We start from the raw sequence: 12,120 nt of genomic DNA, 5'->3' as shown, positions 1-12,120 counted from the left end.
CGCCGCCGCGGCCCCGCCCCGTGATGGCGGCGCTGTCCGGCGCTGCGCGCGGCTGGGCCCGCTGGCAGCCGTGCGCGCTGGCTGCGGCGGCCGCTCTGGCCGTCTGCGCCTTCTACTACCTGGGCGGCGGCGGCGAGACCTTCTCCAGCGCCACCCGCCGCCTGCGCGCCACGCCGCCCGCGCCGGCGCACCGGCACCCGCAGCGCAGCGGCGAGGCTGCGGCCCGCGAGCTGCACCTCCTCATGATGTTCACCAAGGCGGAGCGGAGCCCCGCGCTGCGCGCCAAGGGGCAGGCGGCGCTGCGGTCGCTGCTGCGGCACGGCCGGCTGGGCGGCGGGGACGCGCTGCACATTCACCTCGTCACCGACGGCCCCAGCCGCGACATCGGCCTCGGGCTGCTGCGGGACCTGCGCGGCGCCGCCTTCCGGCACCAGGTGCGGGGCGAAGGCGGACGGGGGGGCGCGGTCGCGGACCGCTGGGATGCCTCAATGCGGGCTTTGGCTGAGCCGCCTTTCTGCTAGAAGTCATCGTGAGGGGGCTCCCAGCAGCGTTGGTGCTCCTGTTAGGCGAAGGGAGCAGCACTCTAGCAGCTCCCCACAGAGAAACTTTCTCACTGACAGTGCTTGCTCCAGCTCCCACAGAGGGTGTTTGCTTCCCGTCTGTACTGGGGACGGCTGCGGCTCTCCCCAGTGCCCTCCCCAGGGAAGCCTTTGGAGGGCTTGTTGTTCTGTGTGAGCGGAGACCTTGCACTCGCTGCCGCTCCTCGCACAGAGGTGTCCTAGTGGGGGATTCTCCCCTGTCCGGGGTTCTCTTACCCAGGACCGGCTAGCTGCATGACCTGGGAGCATCTCTAGTAAACTACTTGTGCTGAAGGACAGCAGTGGCTATGAGAAACGCAGTTTCTCTTTCAGAGACCCTGTCTTCAGCCCCTCGGGAGAAACACCACATAGGCTTGTGTGTATGGCTTCCCAAGTGGTTCTGTGGGACTGTGTTCAGAAAAGGCCTTCGCCCCGCTGCTAGAGGCTCTCAATAAAAGGAATGGAGAGCCTGCAAAGGCTGGAGGATTTCCATCCTGCCACCTCCCAGAGATACGGTTCTACCTCCCAAAAATGTAGTTGGTGCAGTCCATGCAAAGTGAAGTTTTCTTTCACATTAAACAAGTGTCTGAAAGCTGGAGAAGCATTAAGTTCAGAGACTCGGGTAACTTGACTCGTGTCCTGAGGTGCTGCTGTGGAGTATTGCTTGGAAGTGCCCTCTACTTCTGCTGTAACTTTTAATTTCTCATCTCTCAGATATTTAATATTAGCCGAACTCTCCTGAGATGTAACTGGAGATGTAAACTGTGTTGTTCATATTAGATTGTTTGTCGTTGGTAAACAATCCCACCTCTGCTTTTACTTGAAACAGTACTTTAGCAGTGCTGGTGCCTGGTCAGGTCCCATATTGTAGCCGGTGACCTGCACGGTGCCGGCTGTGCTCAGTGGTCTGCAAGGGAGGGGATGTGCACAGTGGCGCGCATTAGAGAGGATCAGATCCTGGTCCAGAACGTGCTGAACACCCACCTGCATGAAGTGCAGAGAGGAGTCTGCTCTGCTGTGATCTGGCCTTGTAGCTAAGTTGGTGAGGTTTGTATAGTGGGAGAAGCAAAAAGAGGCAGAGGCAGAAGTACACAGAGTGGGGCAGGGAGTATATGCAATAGATAGCACGTGATTAATCCTCATTATGGGAGGAGAGCTGGAAACAGGCTCTGCAATGCATACATGTGGCTGTTGTACAAAAACGGGACAATATTAATTTAAACACTGTTGAACATGAGGGGAGGGCCATGAGGGGCAAAGGGCAGTCATGAGAGGAGGTCATGAGGGGAGATGAGGGGTGGCCATCAGGGATGAGGGGAGATCATGAGTGGGGAGAAGGAGGGCAGTCATGACGGGCGATTATGAAGGGAAAGGAGGGCTGGCCATGAGGGGAGATCGTGAGGGGAAAGGAGGGGCAGCCATGAGGAAAGGTGGTGAGGGAGAGAAGGGGCAGTCATGAGGAGAGATCCTGAGGGGAGACAAGGAGTGGCCATGAGAGATGAGGGGTCGTGTGAGGGGAAATAGTGCGGGGAGAGGAAGGGCAGCCAGGAGGGAAGAACGTGAGGGGTGAGGAAGGGAAGTTTTGAGGGGAGATCGTGAGGGAAGAGGAGGGATGGCCATTAGGGGAGATTGTGAGGGGAGATGAGGGGTAGCCATGAGGAGTGAAGGGCAGTTGTGAGGGGAGATCATGAGAGGAAGAGGGAGGGCAGCCGTAACAGGAGATCGTGAAGGGAAAGGAGGGCTGGCCATGAGGGGAGATCATGAGGGGAAAGGAGGGGTGGCTTTGAGGGAAGAGCATAAGGGGGAGAGGAAGGGAATTTGTGAGGGGAGAGGAGGGATGGCCGTTAGGGGAGAGTGTGAGGAAAGATGAGGGTTGGCCATGAAGAGTGAGGGTTTGTCGTGGGGGTTGATCATGTGGGGAGAGGAAGGGTGGCCATGAGGGAAGATGATGAGGGGGGAGGAGGGGCAGTCATGATGGGAAATACTGAGGGGAGATGAGGGATGGCCATGAGGAGTGAAGGGCAGTCGTGGGGGAGATCATGAAGGGAAAGGAAGGGCAGCCATAAGGAAAGATCATGAGGAAGAGAAAGGGCAGTCATGAGGGGAGATCATGAAGGGAGAGCAAGGGCAGCCATGGGATGTGAGGGGTGGCCATGAGGGGTGAGGGACAGTCAGGAGATCGTGAGGGAAGGTTATGAGGGGGGAGCAAGGGCAGCTGTGGGGTGTGAGGGATGACCGTGGTGGGGGTAGTGGCAGCAGCTATGCAGTGTGGGCCACTATGGGGGGCAGATGAGGGGTGGCTATGAGTGGAGATCATGCGGAGCAGCCGTAAGGGTTGATCTTGAGGGGAGATCAGTTTGCCCTCAGTGACATGGTTTAGTGGTGGGTTTGGCAGTGCTGGGGTAACGGTTGGACTTGGTAGTCTTGAAGGTCTTTTCCAACCAGGCTGATTCTGTGATTCTGTGTGCCTGTCACAGCGGGGTGGACTCATGCTGCCTCATGGCAGTGCAGTGCAAATGCGGGATGTGGCACCCTCTCTTATGGTTGTGATACTGTATCCCCATGGAGTAGGACATGGTGTGCAGATCCCTCCCATACTCCCCTTGGTGCACGTGGTGCACTGCTGTCTGCTCTTCTAAGAAACCTAATTACTCCTCTGCAGGCAGCCTTGCCAGCATGTCTCCAGGGGGACACAGGCCTGTGAGCTGAATATGCATGGGGTGGGGCTTGCAGCAATGTGCCTGTTCCAGGGTGGGCATCTTTGGTGCTGTGGTCTCAAAGCAAAGCCTAGCTGACAGCTTGGTGATTAGGTCTTGGGCCAGAGCTGGGTGTAAGCAAGCAGTATGGTCTGCAGGGCTCAGGTGAGATCTCATGGGGATGTACTCTTCTTTCCTCTCTCTGCCCTGGTTTCATTAGCTAGCCTGTGACTGGCAGGCAGTTCATTCACTTAACCTGTTTGTGGGTAGAGTTCCTAGTGCAGAGCAGACACTGTTCCCTGATGCTCAAGCGTACAGCCTTGCCCCTAGCTCTGCATAGTTTCTGGTGGGCAAGTGGGCGACAGTGGTCTTTATTTTTGGTGTAGCCTACCCCATTACTCCTCTTTATCAGCAGGAAACATCACCCTAGCTTGGACCTTTGGTGCCACTAAAATGTTGAATGCTCAGGTAGAATCATAGCTCCAGTAGCAACCCATTTCCATCCTAAGACTTCTTTCCTGGTTCACCTGGTGTCCCTAGGACACTTTACTGGTTCTTATGTTGTTTTCTTACAGCAGGCCCAGAGACAAAGCTTGATAAAACACAGGACTGATAAAATCCCTCAACTTTTTCCTCATGAGGTTGTGATTTGGGTTTTCCCTTTGGAGCTGTCCTTGTCCCCTCTCTCAACAGAGCTGGGATTAGTTGGGTCCTCTGTTGGAGTGAAGCCCAGGAATCAGACCTGAATCCCAACCCTTGGATAAGGTCACGAGCCAGCTCTTCTCTTTCCCTAAGGCAGTTCAGGAACCTTCAAAATCACCTGGAGATGGAAGCAGCCGGCTGCCGCCTGCCAGGAAGAGAGCAGAGGGGCTTTGGGGTGCACGGCAGTAGGGCGTGTGAAGCAGATTGGGCCCTAGGACAGGGCAGAGCTGGGGCAGTCATGACGTGGCGTTACCGGTCCCGCAGTGTCTGTACAGATGTGTCCCAGATGCGGAGCTGAGAGCGCAGCGTGACAGCGGTGAGCGGCAGATGGAGCTCCTGCTCTGCAATGTGGTGCTCGCGCCGCTGCTCGGTGTGGAGTGGAGAGCGGTGCGGCCTGAGGAAGTTGGCCGGAAAGCACTGCGAGCAGCGGTGCCAGAAGAAGGACTTGCCGCACGCCGGAGCCCAGCGCGGACCTGGCCTTCCCGCCCGTGCCTCGTCCTCAGACAGCCTGGACTTTTACGAGAGCTTCTCCACTGGCAGTTGCAGAGGGCATGTCCTGTCCCGTGGGTTGCGGGTGATCCTGCAGCCTTTCCTGCTTCCCAGCGAGTGGGAAACGCCCGGGGCTAGCATGGACATGTCCCAGTGACCGATGCTGTGCTTACAAAGAGCCCCGACTCGCCCCGTTTCCTGCAGCTCTGGGCTGCGTGCTCCTGACTCCTTGTGCTGATTCATATCGCTTATTTATTCCGTTCCCATGCGAGAATAAAATTAACTGCTCTGCTCACTTCTCTTGCTATTGGCCTGTGTAGATCAGCCCTGTGCAGGATGCTGCCAAATGCTGACTCCTCTGTGGGTCTGGTGCTGTGAGAAGAGATGCTAAGGTGAATGTAACTGAGCTGCTGTGGTTGTCCTCTTACAAGAGAGCTGAAGAGATTCCTGGTGTGAGAAGGAGAGAAAGTTGAAGAGAAACAAAATGTGGATTGTTTTTTCCTAGTGAATGAATTGAAAAGGTCTTTTCTTTGTGTGGGACGTGTGTTTATAAAACTGCTTGCAGAGGAAACCCCTAGAACTTACTTTCATTAATGCCCTCAGCAAACATGGTCAGATTTAGCCACAGGGATTTACTGAAAGCTGCTACACAAATAAATAACAAAGTACAAAATTAGCAGCAGATCAACAAGCTGTGCTAAAGTCAGCAGCAGGGAGAGGAGAAGCCCTCACAGTCTTGGAGAGGCTGGCCTGTGGCGGCGGAAAGAAAATTCAGCTGCTCAGGAGTTTGCTTTGCAGAAGTGCCTAACCAAAGGGTGGGCAAAAGGCACAAATTTTCCTGTTTTCATTGGCAGGGGATGGGAGGCAGATTGATGCTGTGTCTGGAGTTTCAGGAGTATTTTTCCCATGATTTTTATCCGCTGGTGCTTGGCACTACTTATTTTAGAGATGACTAGTATTAGTTTGACTTTGTTTTCCCCCTGCTCAGCTGTTTCCTGTGTGCTGTGCAGACCTCAGGTTGCCTTTCCTGAGTGCAGGAGGGTGGTTGCGGGTCTGTGTTTCTCCTCCACGCTTCTCTTCAGTCTGGCCAGGCCCCGAAGCTGTCTCTGCTGATCTGGGCTGGGAGCAGAGCATTGTGCATCCCAGTGGTGGAGGTGCTGGCGGTGCTCAGCTCCGTGCATAGGCAAGTGCCTCTGCCCCTGGGCAGTGGTGGTGTTTTGCTGTATTTGGTCACCTGGGATCGCTGCTGGCAGCAGTGCTTGATGCTGCTGAGCTGCTCTGCTGCCTGTTCCTGCAGTGCTGCTGGTGCTAACTGTAATGGTGATGCAGGCGCACAGCTTGTCACGGCTGCTGTAATGTTACCGGTAACAGTGTTTCTTCTCCTGTTGTGTCTTGGGGAATATACTGTGCTGTCCAAAGCCAGGTGTGGCTGCTGATGAGCTCTCCGATGCATTTTCCTGGTACATGGTGTTCTGTGTTTTTCCTCCTGCAGGCGCTTGGCCCCAGGCCCAGCAGCCAGGATGCCGGCAGCGTGGCCATCCCACTGAGGGACGCCCTGGCCACGGAGCCTGCGCAAGTGCCCGGGTGGTGATGGGTGTTTGGGGTGCTCTCCCCAGGGCAGGGGCCATGAGGGCTGTATGTACCCCACCATGAACTTTGTCATTGTGCAGATGGTCAGGACGGGTCCACCACCTTGCCGTGTTTGGCATACGGCGGGTCCCATGAGCGGCTTCCTGCCTCCAGTGAGCTCTGCTCTAATGTGAAAGTGCTTTTGTATGGGTAACATTTTCCGCAAGAAGGGCAGGGGGACAAGAAGGTAGAGACTTCTTGCTGCCTCCATCTCTGTGCAAGCCTTGCTGAACATCACAGCAGCCCCTGGTGCATCCCATAAAGAGGATGGTCATTGCCTCAGCTCAGAACTATCTTTTCCTCTGAAGCACTTGATTTGGTTCAATTGTTGGTTTGATTGTTTTTTTTAAGGCAAATGCCTTACATGCATTACAGACCTGCGTGTTTAAGTGTATAATGCAGGGCTCCTTTCTCTTAAGGAGTTAAATTTTTAGGGAAAAGGAGTGAAACCATAGAATCATTGAATAGTTTAGTTTGGAAGTGACCTATGGAGATCATGGCCCCTGAAGGCAGGGCCAGCTTGGGGCAGTGCCTCGATATCCCTCAGACAGGAGGTATAGTCTCCCCTTTCTGAAATTCAAGTACTGCTTCAAAGTTGTGTCCTTGCTGGCCTTCAGTTCCTGCAGGACTCTTCCTGCTTTCCCTGGCCTGGAGAAGGCAGCGCAACCTCCGTATTTGAGTTCCTGCACTCCCCCTTATCCGCCCCGGGGTCGTGTCCCTCTTAATTACCCTGACAATCCCTCTGGTTGTCTTATGTGATTCAGTGACCTGTGTCCTTCTGTGTGCATAACGAGCATCAGCCTGCATCAGAGTTCCTGTTCATTGGACTTTGACCAAAATTAATTCTAAGCTTGTAACATTTCAGTAGCTGACAAGGGTACATTTGCAATTGCTCCTGTTTGTGGCCTATATCCACAACCTGCACAGGCATGCCAGGGCTGGTGCTGGTCCATGGGCTCCAGCAGGGCTGAGCAAAAGCCCCAGCACAAGTGGGCTGAGATCCATTTAGAGAAGTTTCTCAGCTCTGCTGTAACTCCTGGTGCTTGGATTTTTCTCGGCGTGCTGTGTCCCATCCTTCCTTTCCCCCTCCAGCTGCAGCGGGACATGCTGCAAAGCTTGCCTCCATGCTGGGGTGAGGTTCAGGAAATCCGGGCTACATCCTTGTCACAGCCTGCCTCTGGAGCAGGGAGCAAGTCTTGCTCCTCAGGGTAAGTGACATGGTCTGGCTTGCTTCAGAACAGCAGGATGCCAGAGCCTGGAGCAAACTGCCGCCTCTTCTGATAGACTCCATATGGAAGACCAGATATGTGGCTGCAGTAGGCAGTGGGAACAGACCAGAAAAAACCACAAGACATTGAACACGCTTAATTGTGTCAGTGGATTCAAGCCTCTACCCATCTCACAGTTATGAAATGGCTGTAAAAATCCTTCCCTCTTTCCCCTCTTGCACTTGGCTGGCTGTCGTGGGGAACATGCAGGGACTGGGGCAGTCAGACCCCTTTGTGCAGCTGCAGTGCCACCAGCTGTATTTGTGCTTTAACAGCCTGCCCCCTTGCCCGTGCTGGTGCAGGCTGAGCAAAGGCTGCAGAGCTGGGCCCATCCCTAGAAGCAGCAGCTCAGTGGTGTTTCTGGTGTCTTTCCCAGGTAATTGTCCATGATGTGAATGAACTGACAGAAAAGCTGTTTCCAATCGTTGAAGCCATGCAGAAGCACTTCAGCGCTGGATCAGGGACCTACTACAGTGACTCCATCTTCTTCTTGTCGGTGGCAATGCATCGCATCATGCCCAAAGGTAAGGCACTTCTGAGATGCAGCAGCAGCTGCTTCTGGAAACAAGCCTCTCCTTTTGTTCTGCATGGAGATGTTATCCAGTGCTATTTGAAATGCAAGGAAAGTTAATAAACTTTGGGGATGGGCTCCTGGGGTTCTGCTCCTTTCTTGCAGAGTAACAGGCCCTTCAGTCCAAGACTGCCCACATCCAGGACTCCATTGGTGTGAGTAGCAGGAGGTTATCTGTGCCACACGGCAGCTAGCCCTGGTGTTGCAGCCTGAGATGGTAGGGGAGGTGAGACAGGAGCAAGCATGCTTGCTCTTGTGTGTTTACAGCCCCATTTCCCCTTGGGGTGTCAGCAGAAAGAGGTGCCACATGCCTGTTGTGTGACATCAGCAGAGAGTGGTTGTTGAGCCTTTCCCCTTGGCTTTGGTGAGCTCTTGGAAAGCTTTGCTGATTAGCAGCCTCTGATCGCTTAAGTTTCCTTATTGTGCCTGTTTTTGAGTGTGGAAACTACAATAAATCACAGGAAAACAAGGCAGCTGGCAGCAGAGGCTTGGCTCAGTTGATGCCATATTTTCCTTTCCCAGCTGTACCGCTGGTGCTTCTTCTGGGACCAGCATAGTCTCTAGCCTTGTACCAGTCACACAAAGAGGGTGTTTCATTCCTGGACTTCACACCATTCCCTGAGCTCCCCCAGACCTGCCTGTTGCTTCCTGGAACTGGTCCCTGTTTTCTCGCAGCTGGCTGCCTTGCTGGCCTGACACACCAGTGATGGTAGCATCTCCTCCTAGGCTAGCCAGGTGCCCTTCCTGTGCTGCAGCAGGGCGCAGGTGGCAGTGGCAGCAGGGAGCCCTGGGGTCCTGCCTGGCCATGCGCCCACCCCAGGAGGTGACCAGCCTCTCAAAGCTGTTTGTGGATGGTACATGGTGGTGGCTCATTTCCACGTGTGTTGCTGAAATAGGTGTTCCCATGGCTAGCACCACTGGCATCAGCAGCTTCCTCTGCATCTGTAGCCTCTGCCCAGCCATAATATTCCCTGCAGAAGTCCTACCATGGATCTCAGGCACAGTCTTGCTTTTGCTGAGATATGAGTGGAGTGTGTGACTCCCTTGTGCCCCTGCTGAGCTGTGTCTGTCTCAGTTTGGCTCTGCCCAGTAGCTCCTGCCTCTGCACTGGTTTGTGAGGCTTCCTCTGAACTTAACCCTTGTCCTCCTGGTACAACCATCCCATGCTAGCTTATGAAACCATGGGGCAGTGGTGTTTAAGTTGTGCAGGCAGGCATTAAGGAAGAGCAGGCAGGGAGGTAGCCTGTGCAGCGAGGTGGCCCTGAGGGTCCAGTCCAGCCCCTACTGATGATAGCTCAGTGGGCTCCAGCAAATGTGCTGTACTTTACTCTCCGTTAGACTTGGGTAGGTTATTTTGTGTCTGATGATGTCTGCATTTTGGGTGCCTTGAAGTAGGCTGAATACAAATGATGGCATTAATGCCGACTAATTCACTCCTCACTGTTCCCTGCCCTGTCTTTACTATGTGCTAAAGATATCCGTGTCGTGCTGCCTGCCAGCAAGAACCAGCTCAGTCTGAAGTGCTTTTTCTCGGTTTGTCAATCTGCAAGTTGCCTCATCTTTTGGAAAGCCTGTTGCTCTCCCTTGGCCTGATGGGCTTTCAATGGCCTGTTCGGGGCACACAATGTTTAAAGAGGCATTTTTATAGTCAAAGGAGCTTAGGTTTTGTTTCAGAAGCTGCTAGTAAAGCTGATTTATATTTCCTTTGCAAGGGCAGTCAGGTTTGCTGCACTGGGTGCCTGGTGATTTATGGAGCTGGTGGGGCTCCCTGGCCTCTTCCCTGCGTAGCCAGCACCAGATGGGAGGCAGCAGGACAGGCTGCAGCTCTGCTGCCCGCTTGCAGGCTGCAGGCAGCGTGGGAAGGGCACTGAGCTCCTGCCACTCTCCTGGCCCTGAACAGCCTCTGCTGGCGTAAAGAAGCCACTTTGCTGAGTTGGAAGAGAAAGAACCAAACCCTCCTTTTCAAGCAGTTTCCTGGTACGTTTCTGTGCCATTTCTCCTGCCCTGAATGCTGCATCTTCTTGTGCGCTTCTGCAGGTATATCTGGCTCCATGCTGTTAGCACCATTCCTTTGTGGGAGCCAGATTTGATTGGAAGCTTAATCATCCTCCATCAGAAATGAAGGCCCTGATTTGAATATTAAACTCTCTTGTGTGTTTGTTTGCATTTGTATTAATCAGTCTATAGCTGGCAACCTTTGCATTAAAGTTGCCTGGCTTTAGTGTCCCAGATTTATCATTTTTTAAAGAGAGCCATTTCCGTGGTATCATGACTTAGGGATTTGTGCGGAGCCTTGGAGTTGTGACAGGCACTGACTTTGCAGACCAGAAACGGAACACCAGGGTTAGTTTTCTTTTTTTTTTTCTAAGGACTTTTGTGGAACACGTGCTGGCTGCGAGCATATTGCACTGAGGATAAATGGGTTTTGCCACTCAGCTGCTGTCTTTCACTGTTGTTTGGGATCCTCGCCCGAAAAATTTCAGATCTAAAACCTGCAGCTGCCAAACTATAATGTAACAGCTTCTTGGCTGGTGTAAATCATGGAATGCTCTTGCCTTAAATGTCTTACATCAGTGGAGTTAATCTGATTTAAACCAGCTGGGGACTTGGTATGCAGCGTGCAGAAGTGCAGACTGCATAACTCTTGTCTGCTTGAGGCTCATAAATCCTGTTTTAATGTGGTGTGGCCAGGCCTGAGGAGCTGGAGGAGAAGGCTTCATGCATCACAATGGTTCTGCAAGGGAGAAGTGATGGGAAATTTACACAGGGAGAGGGACGAGCAGGGTTCAAGCTTTGGAGGAGCTGCCAGGATGAGGATGATGCCAGCATGAAATGCTCTGGGGACTTTCAGAGCCGTGCTAGGAGAAGGAAGGAGGACAAGAACTCAAACGTTTTCACTTTCCTTTCCAGTATGCCCATCCAGAAGTGAACTCTCACTTCCAAACTGGCTTCGATCCCTCTAATTACTTGTCTTTTTAGTCATGTAACTTTAGAGGACCTGGCAAGCTTTTTATCACCCTCCTTATGGACATGTCAAGGAGAGAGAGTGCCAGCAGGAGTGGCCCCCTGCTTGGGCTAATGTGGCTCAGCCTAATGCCTTCACATGGGCAGTGGAGGGAAGAGTGCAGAGCAGGAGGGGTGTGAGTGCAACGTTTAATTCTGCTAATGGGATCTCTTACAAGCATATGTATAAAGTTAGTTCTGGAGATCTCCCGGAAAGGAGCTCAACAGGATGATTCCGCCTCGTGCCCAGCCTCTCTTGTGCTTTGATGTCTGTTTCATCCCAGAGATGACTTGTGTGCTTGAAGGGTCCAAGAGCACATGGCGAGAGCCATCAGAAGGTGTCTAGCTAACATCTAGGGAGAGAGGCAAATGCTGTTTCACGCTCAGCCTGTTTTAAATACTTTGAAAGCATGGGACCGAGATGGGGAAGAGAGACAATTCCTCATCTGGTTTATTCTGTTGTTAGGAATCTGGGTGAGAAAGCGGATGTATTGAAAAATATTTGGGAGAAAACATTTGGTGAGGAAATACTGGACTAATTATCACTATTGACATTGGTGAGGTGACATATGACTAAATTATTAGGACCACTGGTTGCAGTGCTCATGAGAGGTGATGGATAAGAGCAGTAGGAGCTGGGTGGAAGAAGTGGCTATGTTTCCGTTTGACTAAATGAAGATGAGGAGCGACTGATCATTATGTGTTGCTGAAATTTATGGCTGCCAGCAGGGAGCTGTGCCGTTGGCTTCACAGTGGGTGTCCAGACTTACCATCTGTGACACAGCAGGATCAAATGGGATGTCCAGCAGTCTCCCTGGGCTCAGGCTCTGAATGGGGCAATTCCTGCAGCTCATTATCAATGTCTGCACTGATTATGAAGCATAGACCAGATTATAAGGATGTTTGTCAAAGCTGCCTGTTAATGACCAAGCCTCAGGCTGCTTGGGGTTTGATGCTGCTTGCAGCAGACTCCAGCTGCTGGCTCTGGCTTGATCTCTCACAAAACTGCTATCAGCCTTTGCCTACTCTGGAGTCCTGGCCTGGAGACAGCGGCCTCTGTGAGCATCGGTTTACGCCTTTACGCGGAGCTGGAGGAAGGGCAAAGGCCAGGGAGGGGACATGTTAGAGCAAGTGCTGAGCTGAGCTCTGCCTTCTCAGGGGCTGGGCACCTGGAGCACTTCTGC

The 12,120-nt window shown here is 53.1% G+C and overlaps 1 protein-coding gene across 1 annotated transcript in view; it reads left to right on the top strand.

Annotated features, from left to right (window-relative positions):
- Window positions 1–8: 8 nt before the first annotated feature.
- XXYLT1 (xyloside xylosyltransferase 1) overlaps window positions 9–12,120 on the top strand; it is a 35,363-nt gene continuing 23,251 nt past the window's right edge. The window contains exons 1-2 of the mRNA XM_061452829.1: window positions 9–434; window positions 7,739–7,886. Of these exons, the coding sequence (XP_061308813.1) occupies window positions 24–434; window positions 7,739–7,886 (559 nt within the window). The 5' untranslated portion in view covers window positions 9–23. The remainder of the gene's footprint in view (window positions 435–7,738; window positions 7,887–12,120) is intronic.

This window comes from Pezoporus flaviventris, unplaced genomic scaffold (genome assembly GCF_033815535.1).
Source record: "Pezoporus flaviventris isolate CSIRO_AGI_PZ_B2104156 unplaced genomic scaffold, CSIRO_AGI_Pfla_v1 ptg000013l, whole genome shotgun sequence".
Lineage (NCBI taxonomy): Eukaryota > Metazoa > Chordata > Aves > Psittaciformes > Psittacidae > Pezoporus > Pezoporus flaviventris.
This window is presented reverse-complemented; position numbering and strand designations above follow the sequence as displayed.